General features: G+C 41.6%; 1 protein-coding gene across 3 annotated transcripts in view; it reads left to right on the plus strand.

Annotated features, from left to right (window-relative positions):
- Positions 1-26,994, plus strand: part of GPR156 (G protein-coupled receptor 156) — a 98,252-nt gene that overhangs the window by 61,034 nt on the left and 10,224 nt on the right. Inside the window, exons 4-8 of one of the 3 annotated variants that reach the window (XM_019923306.3) lie at positions 11,761-11,896; positions 12,116-12,226; positions 17,277-17,402; positions 18,405-18,500; positions 21,824-22,060. In XM_019923306.3, coding sequence (XP_019778865.1) covers positions 11,761-11,896; positions 12,116-12,226; positions 17,277-17,402; positions 18,405-18,500; positions 21,824-22,060 — 706 coding nt within the window. The remainder of the gene's footprint in view (positions 1-11,760; positions 11,897-12,115; positions 12,227-17,276; positions 17,403-18,404; positions 18,501-21,823; positions 22,061-26,994) is intronic. The other 2 variants (XM_033855789.2, XM_073804194.1) reach the window with 2 other exon arrangements.

Consider the following 26,994-nt stretch of genomic DNA (forward strand, 5'->3'; position numbering starts at 1 on the left):
TAATAAATATGTAAATTATGTAACATGTTAGAGGTAATAAGTACTATGGTGGGATGGGGATGGAGAGAATAGTGTGGAGTAATAAGGATTTAGTATCTAGTGGAAGAGTGTGATTTTAAGTGGGTTTGTCATCATAGCCCTGGTTGAGACGGTAACATTTGAATAAAGATATGAAGGGAGAGAGGGAATGAACCATGCACATATGTGAATTAAAATATTCCAGGCAGGGAGCACAGCCACTTTAAAGCCCTGAAGTGTGAGAGCACCTGGTGTTTTCATGAAATAGCAAGGAGGTGTGTGGAGTGGAGTGGGCAAGGGGAAGAAGTAGGAAATGAGGTAGAGAGATAACGGGCACCAAATGTGTAAGCACTGTAGACCCTGGTAAAGACTTGGGCTTTTTTCGAGTGAGATAGAAAGCCATTGCAGGGTTCTGAGCAGAGAAGTGACATGATCACTGTGGCTGCTATGTTGAAAATAGAAGTCGGGAGGGTCCAGAGTAGAAGCAGGGAGACCAGTTAGGAGGCTAGTGTAATAATCCAAATGAGAAATGCAAAGTCAGACTTTGATCAGGGTGATGGCAGCAGAGGTGGTGAGAAGTAGTTGGATTCTGGATGTGTTTTAAGGATAGAGCCAATAGGATTTCATGACAGATTGGATGTGGGAGGTGAGCTAGAGTCAAGTATGACTCCACGATTTTTGGTCCAAGCAAATATAAAGATGAAGTTGCCATTATCTGAACTGAGGAAGGATGTAAGAACAGGTTGAGGGGGGAGACCAGGAGTTACATTTTGGATGCATTGAAATCAGAGATATTGGCGTTTAAATTTTCTGAAGTGGAACCATTCTGAATGATCATAAGACCCAGGGTGTGACCCAGGGTGTCTGAAAGGGGAATAAAGTGAAGTTGTTATGATTAAAGAATTTAAACTCTGGAAGTTGAAAGGTTAATGAAATCTCCTAGGACAGTCTCCTAGGATGGTGGCCCAGGCAGGAGAGGAAGAAGCAGCACCAGGCTGCTCTCACCCTTAAAATACAGAGTTTGAATATAAATAGCTACAGGTCACACAAATATTAGTTTGAGGTGTTCAGAATTTGAATTGAACTTAATATATTAGAAATAAGCAAAATGGGCGGAGATCACCTTCCTCTCCACAGATACACCAGAAATACATCTACGCGTGGAACAACTCCTACAGAACACCTACTGAACGCTGGCAGAAGACCTCAGACCTCCCAAAAGGCAAGGAACCCCCCACGTACCTGGTTAGGGCAAAAGAAAAAACTAAACAGAGACAAAAGGATAGGGACGGGTCCTGCATCAGCGGGAGAGAGCTGTGAAGGAGGAAAAGTGTCCACACACTAGGAAGCCCCTTCGCGGGTGGAGACTTCGGGAGGCGGAGTGGGGGAGCTTGGGAGCCGCGGAGGAGAGCACAGCAACAGGGGTGCGGAGGGCAAAGCGGACAGACTCCAGCGCAGAGGATCGGGCCGACCGGCACTCACCAGCCGAGAGGCTTGTCTGCTCGCCCGCCGGGGCGGGCGGGACTGGGAGCTGAGGCTCCGGCTTTTGTCGGAGCGCCGGGAGAGGACTGAGGTTGGCGGCGTGAACACAGCCTGCAGGGCGTTGGTGCGCCGCGGCTGGCCGGGAGAAAGTCCGGGGAGGGGTCTGGACCTGCCGAAGAGGCAAGAGACTTTTACATCCCTCTTTGTTTCCTGGTGCACGAGGAGAGGGGATTAAGAACGCTGCTTGAGAGAGCTCCAGGGACGGGCGCGAGCCGCGGCTAAGAGTGCGGAGCCCAGAGACGGACATGGGACGCTAAGGCCGCTGCTGCCGCCGCCAGGAGGCCTGTGTGCGAACACAGGTCACTAGCCACACGCCCTTCCGGGGAGCCTGTGCAGCCCGCCACTGCCAGGGTCCCGGGATCCAGGGACGGCTCCCCGGGAGAGCGCACGGTGCGCCTCAGACTGCAGCGTCACGCCGGCCTCTGCCGCTGCAGGCCCGCCCCCGCACTCCGTGACCCTCCCTACCCCCCGGCCTGGGTGAGCCAGAGCCTCCGAATCAGCGGCTCCTTTAACCTCGTCCTGTCTGAGCAAAGAACAGACGCCCTCCGGCGACCTACACGCACAGGCGGGGCCAAATCCAAAGCTGAGCCCCTGGGATCTGTCAGAACAAAGAAGAGAAAGGGAAATCTCTCCCAGCAGCCTCAGAAGCAGCGGATTAAAGCTCCACAATCAACTTGATATACGCTGCATCTGTGGAATACCTGAATAGACAACGAATCATCCCAAATTAAGGAGCCCTGTGGATGAAAGGCTCTTGGTGCTGCAGCCAGGACTCAGTGCTGTGCCTCTGAGGTGGGAGAGCCAACTTCAGGACACTGGTCCACAAGAGGCCTCCCAGCTGCACATAATATCAAACAGCAAAAATCTCCGAGAGATCTCCATCTCAACGCCAGCACCCAGCTTCACTCAACGACCAGCAAGCTACAGTGCTGGACATCCTATGCCAAACAACTAGCAAGACAGGAACACAACCCCACCCATTAGCAGAGAGGCTGCCCAAAATCATAGTAAGTCTACAGACACCCCAAAACACACCACCAGACGTGGACCTGCCCACCAGAAAGACAAGATCCAGCCTCATACACCAGAACACAGGTACTAGTACCCTCCACCAGGAAGCCTACACAACCCACTGAACCAACCTTAGCCACTGGGGACAGACACAAAAAACAACAGGAACTACGAACCTTCAGCCTGCAAAAAAGGAGACCCCAAACACAGTAAGATAAGCAAAATGAAAAGACAGAAAAACACACAGCAGATGAAGGAGCAAGATAAAAACCCACCAGACCTAACAAATGAAGAGGAAATAGGCAGTCTACCTGAAAAAGAATTCAGAATAATGATAGTAAGGTTGATCCGAAATCTTGGAGATAGAATGGACAATAGAATGGACAAATTGCAAGAATCAGTTAACAAGGACCTAGAAGAACTAAAGATGAAGCAAGCAACGATGAACAACACAATAAATGAAATTAAAAGTACTCTAGATGGGATCAATAGCAGAATAACTGAGGCAGAAGAACGGATAAGTGACCTGGAAGATAAAATAGTGGAAATAACTACTGCAGAGCAGAATAAAGAAAAAAGAATGAAAAGAACTGAGGACAGTCTCAGAGACCTCTGGGACAACATTAAACGCACCAACATTCGAATTATAGGGGTTCCAGAAGAAGAAGAGAAAAAGAAAGGGACTGAGAAAATATTTGAAGAGATTATAGTTGAAAACTTCCCTAATATGGGAAAAGAAATCGTTAATCAAGTCCAGGAAGCACAGAGAGTCCCATACAGGAAAAATCCAAGGAGAAATACGCCAAGACACATATTAGTCAAACTGTCAAAAATTAAATACAAAGAAAGCATATTAAAAGCAGCAAGGGAAAAACAACAAATAACACACAAGGGAATCCCCATAAGGTTAACAGCTGATCTTTCAGCAGAAACTCTGCAAGCCAGAAGGGAGTGGCAGGACATATTGAAAGTGTTGAAGGAGAAAAACCTGCAACCAAGATTACTCTACCCAGCAAGGATCTCATTCAGATTTGATGGAGAAATTAAAACCTTTACAGACAAGCAAAAGCTGAGAGAGTTCAGCACCACCAAACCAGCTCTACAACAACTGCTAAAGGAACTTCTCTAGGCAAGAAACACAAAAGAAGGAAAGGACCTACAATAACGAACCCAAAACAATTAAGAAAATGGGAATAGGAACACACATATCGATAATTACCTTAAATGTAAATGGACTAAATGCTCCAACCAAAAGACACAGATTGGCTGAATGGATACAAAAACAAGACCCATATATTTGCTGTCTACAAGAGACCCACTTCAGACCTAGAGACACATACAGACTGAAAGTAAGGGGATGGAAAAAGGTATTTCATGCAAATGGAAACCAAAAGAAAGCTGGAGTAGCAATTCTCATATCAGACAAAATAGACTTTAAAACAAAGACTATTAGAAGAGACAAAGAAGGACACTACATAATGATCAAGGGATCGATCCAAGAAGAAGATATAACAATTGTAAATATTTATGCACCCAACATAGGTGCACCTCAATACATAAGGCAAATACTGACAACCATAAAAGGGGAAATCGACAGTAACACATTCATAGTAGGGGACTTTAACACCCCACTTTCACCAATGGACAGATCATCCAAAATGAAAATAAATAAGGAAACACAAGCTTTAAATGATACATTAAACGAGATGGAGTTAATTGATATTTATAGGACATTCCATCCAAAAACAACAGAATACACATTTTTCTCAAGTGCTCATGGAACATTCTCCAGGATAGATCATATCTTGGGTCACAAATCAAGCCTTGGTAAATTTAAGAAAATTGAAATTGTATCAAGTATCTTTTCCGACCACAACGCCATGAGACTACATATCAATTACAGGAAAAGATCTGTAAAAAATACAAACACATGGAGGCTAAACAATACACTACTTAATAATGAAGTGATCACTGAAGAAATCAAAGAGGAAATCAAAAAATACCTAGAAACAAATGACAATGGAGACACAACGACCCAAAACCTGTGGGATGCAGCAAAAGCAGTTCTAAGGGGGAAGTTTATAGCAATACAAGCCCACCTTAAGAAGCAGGAAACATCTCGAATAAACAACCTAACCTTGCACCTCAAGCAATTAGAGAAAGAAGAACAAGAAAACCCCAAAGCTAGCAGAAGGAAAGAAATCATAAAAATCAGATCAGAAATAAATGAAAAAGAAATGAAGGAAACAATAGCAAAGATCAATAAAACTAAAAGCTGGTTCTTTGAGAAGATAAACAAAATAGATAAACCACTAGCCAGACTCATTAAGAAAAAAAGGGAGAAGACTCAAAAAAAAAAAAAAAAAAAAAAAAGAAATAAGCAAAATGATAAATGATCACATTTGCTGAAACACACCAGACAAAATTATGATAAGACTGTTTGGAACATATCCAGATGAGTTAGATTTATAATCCCATTGTAGCGTGGATCAAAAACAGTGGACTGAAAAATTCAATAAATTTCACAATTTAATCTTAATTGTTTTATTAAAAAGCTTTTTGGGTATGTTTTTAGATATGTTTAAAGCTCAATGATACTATTTATATCGACTCATGTAGCATTTTAGAAAGCATGGCCCTGTGACATTTTAGGAAAGTTTTCTAATAGTAACAGCAAGCCAAGAAGTACCCTCAGCCCCATTCACAGGCTATGTTTCCAAACTCTGTCCTTAAGATCATTAAGAAGAAACAACAGGATACCAGTGTCTCTATAACTCCAAGTATAATGAAAGACCAAGTTCAGAAACTGATATTTGATAAAGATTTTTAAAACATCATACTGTTAGATGTCATTTATGCATCTGAATTCATTAAAGACTTCGAAATGATAATACAGGTTTATATAGGTTCTGCAGATATAGATGGATATATATTTATCTCTATGTACTGAAACCTTACTTGAGAAGAGAGAAATCAAGAAAACTCTTGCCTTATATTGCCAATCAGTAAATGAAGTAAAAAAGATAATGAGGTAGCTATAAAATCCTTTTTTAAAAAAAATGCCACCTTGTTTCTGACTGTCAGTAACCCAGTCTGGGCTTTTTGTCTCTTCATAAATGAAACACAAGTAATCTAGATGGGCCTGGCTATTTATAAGTAGATAATATTTAAATCTTCTTCCCTTGTAGAAATTATGTTTGTGTTTATTAAAATATTCAGCATATGCAGTCTTCATCTTTTGGTTCAATAGAAAAATATAAATGATATAGGTGGTTGAATTCCTATCAAAGTAGCAAAGACATTCTCCAGACTTACATAATTCACCTGCTGAATTGGAGATGATTCACCTTTCAGTGACTTCCCAGGTGTTAACTTGGCCAAACACAATAGGTAAATCATCTTCTATTCATTTTTTTTTCTGAGGCAAGTTTTCAGTATCATTGTTTAGGAAAAATATCAAAACATATATAAGTCCATAACATGTCCATTTGAAAATTAATTTGCATCAACTTCTGAGATGTGAAGACTATGTAATGTATATTTTGTTTTTTAAAAAAACTAAATTGAGTTCCTCCTAACTAAATCAGGAGGGGGAGGAATTCTAAATCAGGATTCATGCAGTACTGAATTACACAGAGGAGACCTGATTGTACAGTGGTGTTCAAATAAAATGGTCCAGAGAGGAGTTAAGAAAGAAACCTACCCATCAGTGATCTAGACAACACAGACGTGTGGCTGTGAAACTGGGCATTTGCTTGGTGAGAACCTCATCATCAGATATTCATAGCTGATGCCTAGGAGCTTGTGAGAGGCCACGGGGAAGAAAAGCCTCAGTTCTTGGTCCTGCAGGATCCCACCCAGTGGTTTTACCACCGCCCAAGCTTCTGGCTGCACTGAGTGGCCAGTCCTGGTCAGCGGTGCCCTCTTTTCTAAATCAGTGTCAGCACTGGTCTCTCTAATGTATACTTTTCTTAACAAATGCTTTGTGAAGCTGCTGATAATCATTGTTATTTTGGTAGTCAATATTCAGCACATATTCCCCCTTCTTATGGGAAGAGACAAAGAAACTAGGGAAGATTACACTAAGCCCACAGTTTGAAGACATGATGACTGAGGAAGCAATCCTGAAGGAAGAAGTGGATAGGTAGGATAGGGCTAAATCTTAAATGGGGATACAGGAGACTTAAGGTAAACAATAGAAAATTGTTCTTTATACATGTAGCTCTCTTGGTAAGTGTTGGTGGTGGTATTTTAAGAAAATAAGTGTGAAAGTAATACGCAAGATGTATTAGGACAGGGAAAAACTGGTGTTACAGAGAGCTGAAGCTTACACCAAAAAATCTAAAGATTAACATTTTTGCATCGCCTTAGAGTATTCAAAGAGTTTTAGCACACACCTCATTTGATCCTCACAGTACCCTGTGGGTGGATACAAAAGAAGATACTATCTTCATTTCACAAATGAGGAAGCAGGAACATAGACTAGTTAAATGAGGCGATGAAAGTCACACAGCTGTGACTGGCTGAGCCAGGATTCCCATCTCATACTGACTCCAGTTCCATTTCTCCTAACACGACTGTATCCTGGATAAATGTGGTAGCAGGAATGGAGAGTGAGGGATAGCTCAGAGAGATTTTGAAATAACAAGTGAAAGAAATTGGCAATTGATTGGGTAGAGGTGGAGAAGGAAAAGGAAGAGGGAAAAGGTGATTACCAGGTTTCTAAAGCCTGGAAGATGATGAGGTTAACAGTATCATCAGCTGTGTTGGCAACATGTTTGCAACATGCTTGCTACATGCTGGGCCCTGTGCCACACACTTGGCTACATTGCCCCTTTGAATCCTCACAACTCTTTGGTTTGGGCAGGAGGGGAGCGTGTATTATTATTATCCCCATTTTACAAGGCAGTTGTTCTCACTTTTAGAGGAAGAGAAAAAAATCAAGATTTTTGCTCCAAGACTAGGTAAGGCTCAGCTGGACTCATTGGCTTACGGTGACTGTACTTGGGGCCTGAGTCGCAGGCAGAGGTTTGGTGTTCTTGTATGTGTGGACGTAATTATGTTGCCGGCTATGAAGTAATCAAGCTGGGCCGATGGTGGTTGTGATGGTTCTAAGTACAGCATTGCCAAACTGTTTGTTTAATGCCTCCTAGGTACGTTGCCTGTCTTTAAAGTAGGCTGTACTAAGTAGCTGGTTTTGCCTTCGCTCTGGCCTTTAAGGTGGTCAGCCAGGTAATCCAGGTACATAGATAAGAATGCTTTCCCCCTTTGTTACTATTTAAAAATAAACATATAGGGAACTTCCCTGGTGACGCAGTGGTTAAGAATCCGCCTGCCAGTGCAGGGGACACAGGTTCGAGCCCTGGTCCAGGAAGATCCCACATCTTCCCTTAGATCCCGTGGAGCAACTAAGCTCATGCGCCACAACTACTGAGCCTGCGCTCTAGAGCCCGCGAGCCACAACTACTGAGCTCATGTGCCACAACTACTGAAGCCCGCACGCCTAGAGCCCGTGCTCTGCAACAAGAGAAGCCACCACGATGAGAAGCCCACACGCCGCAATGGAGAGTAGCCCCCGCTTGCCGCAGCTAGAGAAAGCCCGCGCGTAGCAACAAAGACCCAATGCAGCCATAATTAATTAATTCATTCATTCATTAAAGAAAATTTAGGTGAGTTTAAGAAAAAAATAAACGTATAGGTATAATTACCAAATGACTAGTTGTATCAATATTGCATTTATGCAGAATACACTATTTAGACTAAAACTCTTAAGTACAGTTACATTACTTCTTAACTGTTACTAGTTATTTTTATTTCTTAATTGTTATCAATCACAGTCCAATGTAAACCTGCTTTTCCCCTTAGGTTAACCAATTCACACATTTCTGCCTTGTCCCAAGCCTCTACTGGTGCCCAGGATTTGTGTCAGACTGTGATTGTCCACATTTCCCTATAATCTTCAAAGTGCTCTATAACCTCATTTAAAAATCACTTAAGAAACAACCCTTCCCAAATTTCCTGCTTTCAATCCCTGCTTTCTCTTCCTCTCTTGGTCAAACAGAGAGAGGAAAACAATTTACATGTCAAATAAAGTAAATAGTGGATGAAAAATTCCCCAAAGTTTTGTCAGAAAGTAGTTTACCTTACAGCTCATTTTATTTTATTTTTTAATTTTATTTTTTTATTGAAGTATAGTTGATTTACAATGTTGTGTTAGTTTCAGGTGTACAGCAAAGTGATTCAGTTATACATACATGTATATATTAATATATGTATTATATATATTCTTTTCCAGATTCTTTTCCCTTATAGGTTATCACAAAATATTGAGTATAGATCTCTATGCTATACAGTAGGTCCTTGTTGGTTATCTGTTTTATATATAGTAGTGTGTATATGCTAATCCCAAACTCCTAATTCATCCCTCCCCACCTTTCCCTTTTGGTAACCATAAATTTGTTTTCTATGTCTGTGGGTCTATTTCTGTTTTGTGTATAAGTTCGTTTGCATCATTTTTAATTGGATTCCATATATAAGTGATATCATATGATATTTGTCTTTCTCTGTCTGGTTTACTTCACTTAGTATGATAATCTAGGTCCAGCCATGTTGCTGCAAATGGCGTTACTTCATTCTTTTTTATGGCTGACTAACATTCCATCGTATATACATACCACATCTTCTTTATCCATTCACCTGCCAATGGAAATTTAGGTTGCTTCCATGTCCTGGCTATTGTAAATAGTGCTGCAGTGAGCACTGGGGTGCATGTATCTTTTCAAATTATGGTTTTCTCCAGATATATGCCCAGGAGTGGTATTGCAGGATCATATGGTAGCTCTATTTTTAGTTTCTTAAGGAACCTCCATACTGTTCTCCATAGTGGCTGTATCAATTTACATTCTCACCAACTGTAGGAGGGTTCCTTTTTCTCCATACCCTCTCCAGCATTTATTATTTGTAGACTTTTTGATGATAGCCGTTCTGACTGATGTGAGGTGATAACCGCATTGTAGTTTTGATTTGCATTTCTCTAAGAATTAGCGATGTTGAGCATCTTTTCATGTGCCTTTTGGCCATCTGTATGTCTTCTCTAGAGAAATGTCTATTTAGATCTTCTGCCCATTTTTTTATTGTGTTGTTTGGTTTTTGTTGTTGTTGTTGTTATTGATCCGTATGAGGTATTTGTATAGTTTGGAGATTAATCCCTTGTTGGTCGCATCATGTGCAAATATTTCCTCCCATTCTGTAGGTTGTCTTTTTTGTTTTGTTCATGGTTTCCTTTGTTGTGAAAAACCATTTAAGTTTAATTTGATCCCATTTGTTTCCTTTCTTTTTCTTTCCATTACTCTAGGAGATGGATGCAAAAAGATATTGCTGTGATTTAAGTCAAAGAGTGTTCTATGTTTTCCTTGAGGAGTTTTATGATACTCGGTTTTACATTTAGGTCTTTAATCCATTTTGAGTTTATTTTTGTGTGTGGTGTTAGAGAATGTTCTAATTTCATTCTTTTACATGTAGCTGTCCAGTTTTCCTAGCATCACCCATTGAAGAGGGTGTATATCCATTGTATATTCTTGCCTCCTCTGTCATTGTCATTAATTGACCATATGTGTGTGGGTTTATTTCTGAGCTTTCTATCCTGTCCCATTGATCTATATTTCTGTTTTTGTGCCAGTATCATACTGTTTTGAGGACCATAGCTTTGTAGTATGGTCTAAAGTCAGGGAGCCTGATTCCTGCAGCTCCATTTTTCTTTCTCGAGATTGCTTTGGCTATTCAGGGTCTTTCGTGTTTCCATACAAATTAAAAAAAAAAAAATTCTAGTTCTGTGAAAAATGCCATTGGTGATTTGATAGGGGTTGCATTAAATCTGTAGATTGCCTTGGGTAATATAGTCATTTTGACAATATTGATTCTGCCAGTCCGAGAACACAGTACATCTTTCTATTTGTGTCATCTTTGATTTCTTTCATCAGTGTCTTATAGTTTTTGGAGTACATGTCTTTTGCCTTCTTAGGTAGGCTTATTCCTAGATATTTTATTCTTTTTGATGCAATGGTAAATGGGATTGTTTCCTTAATTTTTCTTTCTTATCTTTCATTGTTAGTGTATAGAAATGTAATAGATTTCTGTGTATTAATTCTGTATCCTGCAACTTTACCAAAATCATTGATGAGCTCTAGTAGTTTTCTGGTAGCATCTTTAGGATTTTCTATGTATAGTATCATGTCATCTGCAAACAGTGACAGTTTTATTTCTTCTTTTCCAACTTGGATTCCTTTTATTTGTTTTTCTTCTCTGATTGCTGTGGCTAGGACTTCCAAAAGTATGTTGAATAAAAGTGGTGAGAGTGGCCATCCTTGTCTGATCTTAGAGGAAATGCTTTCAGCTTTTCACTCCTGAGTATGATGTTAGCTGTGGGTTTGTCATATATGGCCTTTATTATGTTGAGGTAGGTTCCCTCTATGCCCACTTTCTGGAGAGTTTTTATCATAAATGGCTGTTGAATTTTATCAAAAGCTTTTTCTGCATCTATTAAGATGATCGTATGGTTTTTATTCTTCAGTTTGTTGGTGTGGTGTATCACACTGATGGATTTGCGGATATTGAAAAATCCCTGGGATAAATCCCCCTTGATCATGGTGTATGATCCTTTTAAAGTATTGATGGATTCGATTTGCTAATGTTTTGTTGAGGATTTTTGCATCTATGTTTATTAGTGATATTGGCCTGTAATTTTCTTTTTTTGTGGTATCTTTGTCTGTTTTTTTCAAATAGTAGTTTACCTTACAACGCATTTTTAAAGGCTCCAAACTGTATCTCTTTAGGTATCTACCTGCTAGTTATTTATTCACTAGGCTGCATAGAGCAGTCTCTTAGCAACCATAAACTTCATGGAAAAATGCTAACTCTTCTCTGATACCACCTAAAAAGGAAGTGACCTTCTTTTAAAAGACTTGGAGTTTATACAAGCAAGAAATACCAGAGTTTAGTTCTTTTTGAAAATAAATTTAAATAAGTCATATTTATTTAATTTTTAAAAAATTTTATTTAAATTTTTCACAGATTTGTAAAGTGGTTTCTTCCCTATGGCCTTTTACTCTGAGGCTGCATTGGAGATTATTCTGGCCCACTCCCAGGGCAAATGACATGACTGTAGGTATCTTTCTTCCTGGTTTCCCATAGGATTGTGAAGATGTCCAGTCCCAATCTGAACATTGTGACCTTATTGGGCAGTTGTCTGACTTACAGTAGTGCTTACCTCTTTGGGATTCACCATCAAGGTGCTTTAGCAGGAAGGTCAATGGAAACTCTCATTCAGGTAGGTGAAGTCTTCAATTTTGTTTTGAATATGATGCGGGTGGTGGTTACATTTATCCTTGCTGTGGGCACTTTCAGAGGCAATCCCTGGAACGCTGAGTCAGTGAGGTCCACTTTCTGCCCCAGGTCCTCTGTGGACTGAGGCTTTACAGATCAGAATGTATGGAGAACCACAAAGGATTCTCCCCTGCCTCTTGCTTCTGTCCCTTTCCGCCTATAGGTAAGACTGTCCATGTTGTGCATTGGGACCTCCCTTGTGTTTGGCCCCATTCTGGGAAAGAGCTGGCGACTCTACAAGGTGTTTACCCAGAGGGTTCCAGACAAGAGAGTGGTGAGTAGGCAACAAATACACAGTGCTTGATCACAGACAGCAGCTCTACTACTGGTTAAAAGCTAGAGAAACTTGTGCCAGATTACTGGGTCTGGCCCTTTTATGATGACCTGAAGTTCCTGCTCCTTACTTCAAACCTTGGAGTCACATGGCCGGTGTCAGTGCTATTGGGATATAGGTCTTTAAACAAAGGTTCTGCTTCATATGCACCCCAGGCCCCGGTACTGCTCTGGGGGATGTGTGAGCTGGCCCATATCTGGCACCAGTTTGAAGGAGAGCAATATGCCCAGAGAGGCTGTTGCTTGGCACAGGTGTGAGCTGAAAGTGGACAGAGGGAGAGTGATTACAGAGAAGGTATAGCAGATAAGCAGTTATTTCCCTCTCTGGAGCCTGATTCTTTTCCATTTAAGAAGGCCATTCTCTGCACTAAGAAGGATGAGCCTGGAGCAGTGAGCAAGGAAGAGCATACCCATTTCAGCAGACAGAATCAACCCTAGAAGCTATGTGGCAGCCAGACCACCTACATGTGCCTGACATCAGGTGTCATCCTAACCACATTCCCCCATTTTATCAGGTTTCCTGATAGAGCTGCCCGCACCTCAAAGCCTGATCATCAAACGCTTTGTCTATGTAGGCCCTGCCCAGACCTAACATATTACTCAGTTGGAGTTTACTTCTCTGGACTGACAGGACTTTTTTTTTTAGCAAACGTTATTAAATTGTGGTGAATATTTATCAAAAGCTCCACTGTGAGTAACCATACATATGAAAAAGTTTGTCTAAAGGACAGTAAGTTCATTCATTCCTCTAGAACACTAATTCCTTTTTTTAAAAATAGCTTTATTGAGGTATAATTGACATCCAATGAACTGCACATATTTACTGTTTGATATGTTTTGACATATGTATACACTGTGAAATGTGGGATATTATCTACAAGTTTCCTCATGCACCCTTGTCATCTCCCTCTCCTGTCCAATTCTTACATCCCCTGTCCCTGTCCCCAGGCAACCATTGACCTGCTTTCTGTTACTATAGATTAGTTTGCATTTTCCAGAATTTTATATAAATGGAATTATATAGTATGTATTTTTTTATCTTTCTTTTACTTGGCATAATTATTTTGAGATTCATCTATGTTGTTACTTGCATCAGTGGTTTTCTTTTTATTGCTAAGTAATTTTCCAATGTGTAGATGTAACTACAGTTGGTTTATACATTCACCTATTGATGGATGTTTGGGTTTGTTTCCAGTTTGGGGCTATAAAAATAAAACTGCTATGAATGTTTGTGTACAGGTCTTTGTGTAGACATATGCTTTCATTTCTCTTGGTTAAAAACCTAAGCCTAGGGGCTTCCCTGGTGGCACAGTGGTTGAGAGTCCGCCTACCGATGCAGGGGACACGGGTTCGTGCCCCGGTCCGGGAAGATCCCACATGCCGTGGAGCGGCTGGGCCCGTGAGCCATGGCCGCTGAGCCTGCGCGTCCGGAGCCTGTGCTCCACAACGCGAGAGGCCCAGCAGTAAGAGGCCCGCGTACCGCAAAAAAAAAAAAAAAAAAACCTAAGCGTAGAATGATTGGATCATATGGTAGGTATATGTTTACCTTTTAAAGAAATTGCATGACTGTTTTCCAAAGTGGTTGTACCATTTTACATTCCCACCAAAAGTGTATGAGTCCCTTTCCTCCACATCCTTCCCAACATTAGACTTGGTTGGTCATTTTCACGTTGATCATTCTAATAGGTATGTATGGTAGATTCTCATTGTGTTTTAATTTGCATTTCCCTGATTCAGTGTTGAGCATCTTTTTATATGCTTATTTGCCATCCATATACCTTCTTTGGTGAAGTATCTGCTCAAATCTCTCACCTATTTTTTAATTTAATTGTTTGTTTTCTTATTATTGCGCTTTGAGGGTTCTTTTTATATTCCAGATACAGTCCTTTATCAAATAAAGATTTTCTTCCAGTTTGTGACTTTTCATTCACTTAAGAATGTCTTTCACAAAGAAGATGTTTCTAATTCTGATGAAGTCCAGTTTACTACTTTGTTCTTTAATGGATCATGTTTTTGGTATCAGATCTAAGAAACTTTTGCCTAACCCAAGGCCCCAAAAGTTTTTCTCCTATGTTTACTTCTAGACGTTTTAAGAGTTTTTGTTTTTACATTTAGGTCTATGATTTATTTTGAGTTAATTTTGAAATATGATGTGATCTGTGGATTGAAGTTCATTTTTTATATATGGATATCCAATTGTTCTGACACCATTTGTTGAAAAGAGTGTCCCTTCTTCAACTTTGCACCTTTGTTGAATCTGTTTCATTGATGTCATTGTTTATTTTGACACCAATACCATATTACTGTAGCTTTATGTTAAATCATTTTTTTTTTAATTTATTTTTGGCTGTGTTGGGTCTTCATTGCTGTGCACGGGCTTTCTGTAGTTGTGGCAAGCGGGGGCTACTCTTCATTGTGGTGCATAGGCTTCTCATTGCGGTGGCTTCTCTTGTTGCGGAGCACAGGCTCTAGGTGCATGGTCTTCAGTAGTTGTGGCACGCGGGCTCAGTAGTTGTGGCGCACGGGCTTAGTTGCTCTGTGGCATGTGGGATCTTCCTAGACCAGGGCTCAAACTTGTGTCCCCTGCATTGGCAGGCGGATTCTTGACCACTGTGCCACCAGGGAAGTCCTATGTTAAATCTTGAGTCAAGGAGTATTAGTTCTTCTCTTTCAGTGTTGTTTTGGCTAATCTAGGTCCTTTGAATTTCCATATGAATTTTTTAATCAGTTTGCCAATTTCTGCGAATTTTTTGCTGAGATTTTGATTGAGGTTGTGTTGAATCTGTAGATCAAATTGTGGAGACCTGATTTCTTAACAATGTTGTGTCTTTTAACCCATGAACACAGTATAATTCTTCATATATTTAGGTCTTTTCTAATTTCTCTCAGCAATTTTTTTGTAGTTTTCAGTGGAGGTCTTTCATATCTTTTATCAAATTTATTCCTAAGTATTTTATTTTTTATGCTATTATACATGTTACTGTTTTTTATTTCACTTTCCAATTTTTTGTTGCTAATATATAGAAATACAATTGATTTTTGTAAGCTGATCTTACATGCTGCAATCTTGCAAAACTACTTATTAGTTCTAGTAGCTTTTGTGCAGATTCCATCAAATTTTCTATATAGATTCATATCTTCTGTAAAAGAAATTTTCTTTTCAATCTTGTATGATGTCACTGGCTAGAAACACCAGTACAGTGTTCAGTAGAAGTGCTGAGAGCAGACATCCTTGAGTTGTTCTTGATCATATGGGGAAAACATCCTATCTTAGTCAAAACTAAGAATGATGTTAGCTGTAGTTTTATCATAGATGCCCTTTATCTAACTGTGGAAGTTCCCTTCTATTCCTATTTTACTGAGAGTCTATAAAGAATTAATGTTGGGTTTTGTCAAATGTATTTTCTGTATCTGTTAATCGTATGATTTTTCATTTTTAGCTTGCTCATATGGTGAATTACATTAAATGATTTTAGGATCTCAAACCAACCTTGCATTCCTGAAACAAACTCCACTTGGTCATTATGTATTACCCTCTTATATTGTTGGATTCATTTTCATAAAATTTTGTTTATAATGTTTGTGTTCATGTTCTTAAGGTATGTTGCTCTGCAGCTTTCTTTTCTTATAAAATCTTTTTCTGGTTTTCTAACAGGGTAATGGCAGCCTTGTAGAATGAATTGGGAAGTATTCCCTCCAATTCAATTTCTGGAAGAGTTTGTGTATAATTATATAATTGGCATTTACTTATGGCATAAGTATTTCATTTACAATAGTGTGCTTCCAGTTCCCCACTCTCCAATCTTTGTGTTGTTTTTACTTTTACATATGTTACAAGCCCCACACAATTGTTATTAATTTTTGTTTAAACAATCAGTTATGTTTTAAAGATATTTAAATAGTAAATATCAATCATATATTTTTCTATGAAGTTAACATTTCCAGAGCTCTTAATTTCCTCGTATAGATCCCTATATTCATCTGGTATTATTTTCCTTTTACTTCAAGGATATCTAACATTCTCATGCAAGTGTGCTAATGCTGAATTCTTTTGGCTTTTGTTTATCTGAAAAAGTCCTTACTTCACCTTTATTTTTGAAAGATATTTTTTCTGGATATAAGATTCTAGGTTGATATTTTATTTTCTTTAGTTGAAGATTTCCCTCTACTGTTTTCTCACTTGTCCTTGTATCTCATGAGAAATCTGATGTCTTCCTTATCTTCGTTCCGCTATACATACTGTGTCATTTTTTGCTAGTTGATTTGAAGATTTTCTCCTTATCACTGGTTTGGAGCATTTTGGCTCAGCAACTGATTTGTTTTTATCTTACAAACACCATGAATCATGTAATTAGTTGTGCTTCCTTCTTTTCATTGGTTGTCAAAAATGCAGACCCATGTTTCTGCCCCAATTCTTGAATGGTATGTGCTCTCCTCACCTGAGCATTCATCATAATTCTCCTTATTGTCTCTTTCCTTAATATTTTTCATCCTGTTGCTGCATACATTTTTTTAAATCTTATTTTTGTAACCACAAAAATAACACATTCTTTTTGTATTAAGTCAAATGCTTCACATATGTTTAAAGAAAATGCTAGTAATCTCTCCTCCACCACCATCATCTCTCAGTCTGACCCTCCAGGTTAATGGTTGTTAATAGTTTTATGTAAAATTTTCCACATCTATCTATGTGCTATATAAACATATAGAAATAATAGTGTATTTATTTTATAATATCCCTTGAATCCTTTGTGGGAAAAGGCAGGATATGGAAGGGACAAACAAATGAAAATGTGTAATGGTGCTAATGATGATATGCACATAGAAGTCACTGCATGTGTTTAGTGTCTGTTTCATCTTTGATGGCTGGATTTGAAGCCCCTTTGGAAGGTTAACCCTGGAGCCTTTATCTCAGAGCACATAGGACACTCTAGCCCCTGTGTTGTATAGCCAGTGAGCAAAGGAAAGTTATGACCTTGACTCTTTTGCAGATAATCAAAGACCTGCAGCTCCTGGGGTTGGTGGCAGCCCTGGTGGTAGCAGATGTGATCCTGCTCATGACGTGGGTGCTGACTGATCCCATCCGGTGCCTCCAGATTCTCAGTGTCAGTATGACGGTGAGGGGCCCAATCCCTGGAGAATCTAGTTCCTGAACTGGAGGGACTGGCTTCTGTGGGTACACGGGAATCATTCTCCCAGTAGCGTTCACTGTGTGGACATCCTCCCAACGAGAAGATAAATGACCCAAAGAGGCTGGCGAGTCAGGAGCTGTGGCCACCATGAACACCTGCCCCTTGTCTGCAGGGTCTGCTCCGCTCCCACTGCTCCTCCCGCCCCAAGTGTTTCCCAGCAGCAACCGCTGAGATGGCAGCAGACAGAGATATGCCTGGCAGTTATCTCTGCTTCCACCTTATCAGTAATGAGAGTTTTCAGCTATAGAGAGCTTCTTTACCCTAACTGTTGAAAGGTAAAGGTAGTATTTTGAGGTGTTCTTTGGAGTTAGTCAACCCCAATTCAAATCCCAGCTCTACCACTTACCAGCCTTGGGAAAGTTTTTTAACCTGTCTAAGTCTCTATTTCCTCATAGGTAAAATGGAGATAATAATACTACCTATTTCATAGGGCTGTGGTGAAGATTAAGGGAAACAATGCAGGTAAAGGACTCAACTGTGCCCAGTATATAGTGTTCAATTAATAGGAAGCATTATATCTCCAGCCTAACAAAGGAGCTGAGGAATACAGGGGAATCTTGACAGTGCAGATTCAATATTGAAGGTTTCAGCTGTTAACAAATAGCAGAAAGAGGATGTGAAATAATTTGTAATTTTGCTGATGCACTAACTTGAATCACTGTGGTAGCAAAGCACATAACAGGGGTAAGCCCTGCTGGCACCAAGAATCCACATGTCAGCCCAACTTTGTCGTCTTTTCCTGCAACTCATGGTTACTCTCATTTAGATTCTAATGGAGTCACCTAAATGGTATAGTTTTTACATATTAAGGGAGAAATTATATGCTATAGAGGATTTCACAAACTAGAATGTTTACAAAGATCTGCTGTGTATGTGTGTTCCTGGTAACTGTGGGTGCCCTCAGTCCTGACTCTGTGTCCCTTCTAGGTGACAGGTAGAGACGTGTCCTGCTCTCTGACTAGCACACACTTCTGTGCTTCCCGGTACCCTGATGTCTGGATTGCTCTCGTTTTGGGATGCAAGGTTGGTAACTTCATCTCCTGGGGATACTATCTCTCTGTTACCAACAAAATGGATATAAAGAGGAATTATAGGAGTTAACGAGGTGATTTCTGCAAAGAGTATTGAAATCAGAAGAGACCTCTATTGATGCATACATCTCAAAGCCATGAGCCTTATTATTGCTGTACTCTATTTGTTTTGAGGGTCACGTTTCCAAATCTTTGGACTCCCTCATTGAGTCCTCCCCCAAATCATGTGGAATTCACCCACTGTTTCTCCCATTTCTTGGTCTGGTTTTTTCATTGATTTGTCAATACCAATTTTCTCCCCAACTACCTGCAAGGGGAATTATAAGGAGACATTCTAGCCAGCTTAACCTATTCTCTTAAGTGCCCTTATTACTCCTCTTGGGTCTTTCTTCAAGATTTGCGTCAAGGTAACCTGCTGCCTTCCACTTGCCTAACTTTCTTGCTCTGATTGGAAGCATGGTTGGCCCTAAGACAAATGGGAACATCCATGGTGTCCTTTGAGTGGTTCCAGCTGCCTCAAAGTGTCTCCTATACTGCCCTGAATCTCCCATCATTTGACTCATTTATCTCTGTTAGATGGCAAAAGGAGGATATTGGTTCTAGAGGGTACAGGATACTATACAGGGCACTAAAGGAGAACCAACTATCCTGTTAGCTGGTTTTCAGCTTGGAGGGACAGAGAATCTGGCTTGGGGCGGGGGAGGGGGGGAGTGGCATAGGGCAGGTCTGTTTCAATGAACAGGCGAGCCCTGCATGGCAGGAGGCTACCTGTTGAGTATTGGGAGAGAGGGGCCTGGTTGATTGATTGCTGGCAGAGGAAAAGGAGGTCTTGTAGAAATAGATGGCCTCTAAAGGTAAACTTGACTCACTTCACCACTAGGAAAGTGTTCAAGTGGTTGCTTCTGAGAAATAGGCCTGAGGATGGGCAGGGCTGGGACAGGGAAATGTTGCTTTTTAACCATGTGCATGTATTACTTTGATAGAAATATCTTTAAGAGAAAATGGTAGGAAGTGAATAGCTTTTGATCTCTAGTTTCTTACTAGTGGTTAAGAAAATGAGTTTCAAAATATGACAGAACAGGCAGGGTTTGAATAATGACTCAGCCCCTTCCTAGCTGACCCTGAACCTCATTTGACCTCCCTGAGCTTCGATTCTTTCATACGTGAAATGGGGATGATGATAACATCCTCTCAGAAGGGGTCTGAGTTTTGAAAGGATTAATGCATGTTGAGTTTTCGTTCACTCCTGGCCCATAGTAAGAGCTAAATACATGTTAGATGCTTTTATTATTAATCTTCCACTGCCCACCCCTGCCCCCAGACAGTTTTGAAAGCACAGTGCCTTTCCCATTCTTCGAGCCCCTGTAGAAGAGCACGTCCTTCCCGGCACAGAAACTCAGCACTTCCCCCATAGCAACTCCCTCTGCAAGTCAACTTGATTTATTTTCTCCATTGCCTTTTATATAATCCCATTTCCATTTTATTTCACTGCAATATCTTTCTATAGGACAAAGAAAGAAAAAGGGGAAAGAGTGCTGAGCCATCAGGAAGGTGACTGAGCCAGGCCCCCATGGGCTCCCTGTTCGGGCAGCTCCTGAGGAGGACCCCAAATTTGCACATTAAGTCCCCGGACCGCCACCCCACGCTTCTCAGCAGTGAGGGCGAATGACACACAAATATCAGATGTGATTCACTCAGACACGAGTCATGCGTGTATAGATGCTTTATTCACACCTGATTCACTTTTGGAAAGAATTTTAATGGAGTTAAAGCATTTTAATAGAATCAGATTTGAGCATTTCAGAATCATAGAATTAATTTTATTTGCCTTTGATTAAATTACTAATGATCTAACTCTGCCAAATGCTGCCTGATGGCGTCAGTTATCCAAAAGTCAGGCCCCACTGGCCTGCTGACTTGTATGTCCTCTAGTCATTGACGATCTCAGGGCGGCCACATTTGGCCCCCTTTGGGACACTGAGCATTCGGGGCACCCAGACAGCATCCCTGCTGTGCTTACTCCTTCACTGTAGGCACAGCCAGTCCTCCAAACAGTTGTCTTAAGGGCCATCCCTGCAGATGAAGTTGGTCAGATCGTGTGATTTCAGGGCCACTGGCAGGTACCCTGCTGATACCTGACCTTACTTTTATTATTAGTTCTCACTCTGAGTCCCTGTAGTTCCCACCCCACCTCATCCCCCGTGGCAGCTTCATATCCTGTGTCATAAAACATTGATATTTGGGTGCTTGCCTTAAATCTCCCAACCAGACTGAGCTTCTTAAAAGCCAGAACCATGACTTCCACTTGGCAACACTGCTTCCTGCCCTACACCTACCCCAGCACAGAGCTTTGCCCCGAATCTGGCGAACATACGTTGAATCTATATATTATGTATTATTGATTAAAGCTTTGATTTCTGTTTAAATGTAGCTCCTTCTAGGAGAGGCAGCACTTTAAGAAGCTGTGAGCCATTTTCTGTGTAGTACAAATGAGAAATCTGAGAGCGGGTTTACATTCATGACAAAGAGGAAAGAATAGGGCCCTGGGTTCTGGGGGGGCGGGGCAGGGGATGTCACAAAGAGGGTGAAGGGTATAGATGAGGCCTTTGCTGCCTGTGCCTGTCCCACGGTCCTGTCCAGGTCCCAGCCTGCCTTTGTTCTCTTCTTTTTTCACTCTTCGTCTCCCATAAACACCCACTGGCACAGAGCTGCTGCTAGCCTATAGAGATCCTTTGTGTGAATTAGAAAAAGGCATCCCTTCCGGGCAGATGCAGTCTTGCAGGTGCAGGGCTTGGCAAGCAGATGGTGCCTTTGGGAGCATTAGAAAAAAGAGCCCCTTCCTCCAGTGCTTCCCCTGCCGTGGCACATGGCTTGACAAGGGGACCACAGGGCTATTTCAGCTTCTGCATGCCCCTCAGCTCCATGCAGTGCAGAAGCACACAGCAGCATGGTGCGCCCCTTGCCCTCCCAGTGCCTGGCAGTCCTTTCTGTAGGGCTCCTACCTGCATGTATCATCCTATCCTGTACCTCATCCTGGCAGAGTCCTCTCTGATGGCTGACTTGCTGACCTCTGATAAATGAATTCTCAGAGGAGAGGAAAATGAAATTTATCACGCATACATGAGGTGTAAGGGGACCACCCTAAGGGTAGTCCCAAGTGCTATCTTAGTAAATCCTCCTCATAGCAACCCTTTAAGGTAGGTATCATTATCCCTATTTTACAGGTGAGGAAATTGGTCCCAACCCTACTGCTCTTGGACCCCAAGCCTGATATTTCACTTCTCTGAGCCTCCGGTTCTTCTCCTCTTTGTCCAGGGCCTGCTGCTGCTCTATGGGGCCTACCTGGCTGGCTTGACTGACCATGTCAGCTCTCCTCCTGTGAATCAGTCTTTAACCATCATGGTTGGGGTCAACCTCGTGGTGCTGGCTGCGGGGCTTCTTTTTGTGGTCACCAGATACTTGCACTCCTGGCCCAACCTGGTCTATGGACTCACATCTGGAAGTATCTTTGTTTGCACAACCACAATCAACTGCTTCATCTTCATTCCCCAGGTATGCTCTAGGGAGAACTTGGAGGACTGATCCACCCCATCATTCCAGAGACTTTGCTGGGTGTGATAAATTGTTCACTTTGTTTCCTACTGAGACTTTTGGGTGCCATTGATTAGAGAGTCAGAAGGAAGGTGGGGTTGCTAGTGAGCTGGCTCCCTCTGTTCTTCCCTCCTCGCTGTCCTGAAGCAGCCACTCTGCTCCCGGTCAGTAAGGAGGGCTGACCAGAGTAGCCAAGTAGTGGCACCCGCTTCTGCCCAGGTGGGTGCCTCACAGACCTGCTTTTCTACCCACCCTCCAGTCTGCTGCATGCATCCCCAGTTCCCCCTTCATCCTGATAATGTCATTTCTTGTACTAGCCTGGCAGTGAGGAACCTTTCCTTCTTTCCTGTTTGCAATTGCACATTCAGAGAAAAGTGCATTTGGGTCTTTATGAAATTTAAAATGCCTTTTCTTTCTTTTTAATAAAAAGAGGAAAATGTAGAACCTTCCTTTTCTTTTTACAATAAGGAAAAAGTAAAAACTAAATTTAAAATGTATTTCTTAACCATAATTCAAAAAGTCATGTACCACAATGTTCATTGCAGCACTATCTACAGTAGCCAGGACATGGAAGCAACCTAAGTATCCATTGACAGATGAATGGATAAAGAAGATGTGGCACATATATACAATGGGATAGTACTTAGCCATAAAAAGAAACGAATTGAGTTATTTGTAGTGAGGTGGATGGACCTAGAGTCTGTCATACAGAGTGAAGTAAGTCAGAAAGAGAAAAACAAATACCGTATGCTAACACACATATATGGAATCTAAAAAAAAAAAGGTTCTGAAGAACCTAGGGGCAGGACAGGAATAAAGACGCCGACGTAGAGAATGGACTTGAGGATACGGGGAGGGGGAAGGGTAAGCTGAGACAAAGTGAGAGAGTGGCATGGACATACATACACTACCAAATGTAAAATAGACAGCTAGTGGGAAGCAGCCGCATAGCACAGGGAGATCAGCTCCGTGCTTTGTGACCACCTAGAGGGGTGGGATAGGAAGGGTGGGAGGGAGACTCAAGAAGGAGGGGATGTGGGGATATATGTATACGTATAGCTGATTCACTTTGTTATAAAGCAGAAACTAACACAACAATGTAAAGCAATTATACTCCAATAAAGATGTTAAAAAATAAAATAAAATGTATTTCTTATTATGAGGATTAAGAAAAAATCAAACAAGGGAGGAAGATAGAAGGAGAAATATCCAGACAGCAAACAGAAAGAAAGGGAGTCAGAGAGAAAGGTGAAGGAATCCATAAGCTCTGAAAGGAAAGTGATGTTAAATTATTCACGTTATACCCCAGGGTACCACTGAGCCACATACATCCAAGTTAATGAGCTTGGCATTAAGCACTTGTTTTGTGTCCCTTCTAGTTCTCTTTTTCTTCCTCCCAAGGCTTCCCTCATCCCACGACACCCTTACTACCCTATCCTTATTCCCAGTGCAGTTACCAGTTGACCATGTATGACTTCTCCATGAGGGAGCTAACCAGTAATTAAAGTGTTGCCTGATGGAGGGTGGCAGTGTATTTATAAAAGTGAAGAGTGCACTTTGGGGCACGATAGTATGACACAGGCAGAGGCCCTTTACTTTTTTTCCCTTTCATAAATTCTCATTAAAATACTCAAGAGGATGAACAAATATGGAAAGCTCTGTAGCAGCAGCACTAAAAATCAAGGATGGGGGCTTCCCTGGTGGTGCAGTGGTTGAGAGTCCGCCTGCCGATGCAGGGGACACAGGTTCGTGCCCCGGTCCGGGGAGATCCCACATGCCGCGGAGCAGCTGGGCCCGTGAGCCATGGCTGCTGAGCCTGCGTGTCCGGAGCCTGTGCTCCACAACGGGAGAGACCACAGCAGTGAGAGGCCCACGTACCGCAAAAAAAAAAAAAAAAAAAAAAAAAAATCAAGGATGGGCATTGCCTCTGAGCCAGAAACTAGAGGAATTTTTGTTGAATCTTAATGTTATAAGAACTGGATTGAAGGAAGCCTTTGAGAGCTGAGTCTTATTTGTCTGGGATGTAGCAGAAAAGGGCTATGAAATGCCAGGGCTGTTCCTCCCTGGGAGATGGGTAAAAGAGAGTGGAGAGGAGACTTTTGGGAAGCCCACTCCTTAGGCCCTGGGGCCAACATTGTTGATTGGTAACCCATCCACCCATTGCCAAACCTTTGTTCCTCAATTCATCTCTACTATATAGTCTGAAAGAGCTAAACACTTGCTTTGCCAGCCTCCCTTATAGCTAGGTGTACCCATGTAACACAGTTTTGAACACCAAAGGTTTTCTGGGAGGCTTCTGAGAAAGTTTTTGCTTTCTAAAAAAAAGCTATGGGGGTGGCTGGCGTCGCCTCTTCTACTTTCTTCCTATCTTGAATGTTTTTGATGCTTGCAGTTATGGCAGCCATCTTGTGATGATGAGGGAGAAGCCAAGAGAATGTATTTATTATATACCAGGAAACTATAGCTTTTCCCACGGAAGACTATGAATTCAGGGGGAAAGGATCTATGAAGAGATTCTGCAGTTCACAATAAAAGGACCACAGATTTCTGAAGATTAGAGAAGCTACCTTCCTCTGAAGTAAAACAGAATGTTTTTAGAAGGTATCTGATTAGTCTTATCAATAGGATTCAAAGGTTATTGCCCCTCTTTGACTAAAGCAAACCATTATGAAAACGACATAATCTTAGATCATGAAATATTGAATAAGGATGAAAAAGATTGTGTTAAATTTAAAACGCCAATAGAAGCATTGAATAGGCAGCTGGACATGGCAAAATACTGAATTAGTGGGTTAATTTAAGGAAACAGAAAACAAGGACACAGGAAAAAAATGAGAGACTAGAAAATATGGAGAACAGGTCTAAGGATATGATTTAAAGCTAATAGGAGTCTCTGAAAGAGAACAAGATAATTTAGAGCAGAAGTAATCACCAAGGAACTATTAGAAGAAAGCTTTCCTGATCTAACACAAGACCTCCATCTGAAAATTGAGTGAATCAGTAAACTCCCTGATGTGGCCCTACTTAGGTTTCCTCTCTCCCCCCACACTCGCCTCTGTCCCTCTTGTATCCTAAGCCTCAGACACAAGATTTCCACTTTCCTCCATGTTTAAATCTTCAGGACCTGGGACCATAGTGATATTTAGGTGCACTTCCATCTTATACACAGACATAAAAATACAAGATGAAGTTCATCTTGGAATCTGGCTTCCGGGTTTGAACTAAGGACAGGCACTTGGTTTGTTGAAGCGGGAGTGGAAATGGAATTACTGGGGCTGGGGTACCGGAACTGGGCAGATGGACTGTGTTGGCCTTTCTCTTTCCTTCTCTCTATCTCAGTCCTCCTAGCTGTCTTGAGCTTCCTTTCTCATACTGTATCTTTTCTATTTTCTCTCTCATGCTTTTCCTCCTCTTGAACTGACCATGATCTGAAACAAAAAAATATATTTTATAGTCAATTGTATTTTAGGTGTAGGAGGTAAATTGTTTTTCAAAATGTAAAAGTAACTGAGGTTTTTCAGGTTTTCTGTGTGCCCCTGAATTGATTTTCCCCTCTGACTCTGTGGCCTTTGGTTGAAGTAATATTCTCCCTGTGAGACCAGAGACTGGATATTCCTAGGACAGTAGGACAGCTGAGCGAATTTGGAGAAGTGTGTGAGGAGAGCCACAAGGAGAGGGAAGGGAGCAGGGAGGCAGGCTTCTTTCTTGCTACTGAGCCTTCAAACTGGACTGTGATGGGAGGGATTTATGAAAGCAAAGGCACAGACACCTGAAGGGCAGGTAGGCAGTGCCAGAAAGCTGGGTGAAATGGACGATGTGACTGAAGAGCTAAGTGGACTAAGTAGCATTCTCCACAGGCCCTCAGGAAATGCCTAAGTGTTTACGCCAAACGCTGAGGTCATCACCAGTAGTGAGCCAGCCTCTGCTTTTGTGACTTAGATGTGACCCATCCTCCCACACACACACACCCCTCCCTCCACCTCTGAGAGGCAGGTGGGTCCTGCGGTAGGACATTATTTTATCCTCTAAACCTGCAAGTGTTTCATCTGCTCCTCCAGGAAGGTACTCACGACTTTCTACTCTGCCTTATAGTCCTCTGTAAATGTCTCAGCGCCTTACCAGACAGATGAGCTTTTTAAAGGAAAGCTTCCTTCATTTGTCCATGTATCTGTCCATCCAAATATTAACTGTTGGGAACAGGCAGTTAAACACACGGCCTCACTCTAGGTCTAGTTGGGAGCTGACATGAAAGGATTTATAACCCTTGTGTTATAGTGTTTGAGGATGTTACACGATGTCAAGGAAGGGGTACCCCAGCCTGTCTGGGAACTCGGTAACACCGTCTCAGAAAATGAGGTGCTTGGGCCCACCTTGAATGAGGAGTAAGAAATGTTCACAGCACAGACTGGGGAAGAGCAGTGGGTAGCATTTCCGACGGGGGAAACCCTCTGACAGAGGCAGAGAGGTATGAGAGAGAAGAGGAGGTGTTTGGAACACCATGAGCCTTTGCTCTTTTCGAAGCACAAATTGAAACAAGGGGAGAGTGGCAGGAGGTGAGAGAGGCACATGGGGTGAACTTCTGAAGGCCCCAGTGCACCCCATTAAAGACCCGAGACTTAATCCCACTGCTTGGTTTCCTATTGCTGCTATAACAAATTCCCACAAACAGAGTGCCTTAAAACAATACACATTGAATGCCTTATAGTTCTGGAGGTCAGAGATCTAACATGGGTCTCATTTGGCTGAAATCAAGTTGTTAGTAGGTCTGCGTTGCTTCCGGGGACTTTGGGGCAGAATCTGTTTCCGTGCATTTTCCTGCATTTTCTTCGATCCACGGCTCCTTCTTCCATGTTCAGGGCCAGCAGCACAGCATCTTCAAGTCTCTCTTTCTGACC

The sequence above is a fragment of the Tursiops truncatus genome, chromosome 4, assembly GCF_011762595.2.
Source record: "Tursiops truncatus isolate mTurTru1 chromosome 4, mTurTru1.mat.Y, whole genome shotgun sequence".
NCBI lineage: Eukaryota > Metazoa > Chordata > Mammalia > Artiodactyla > Delphinidae > Tursiops > Tursiops truncatus.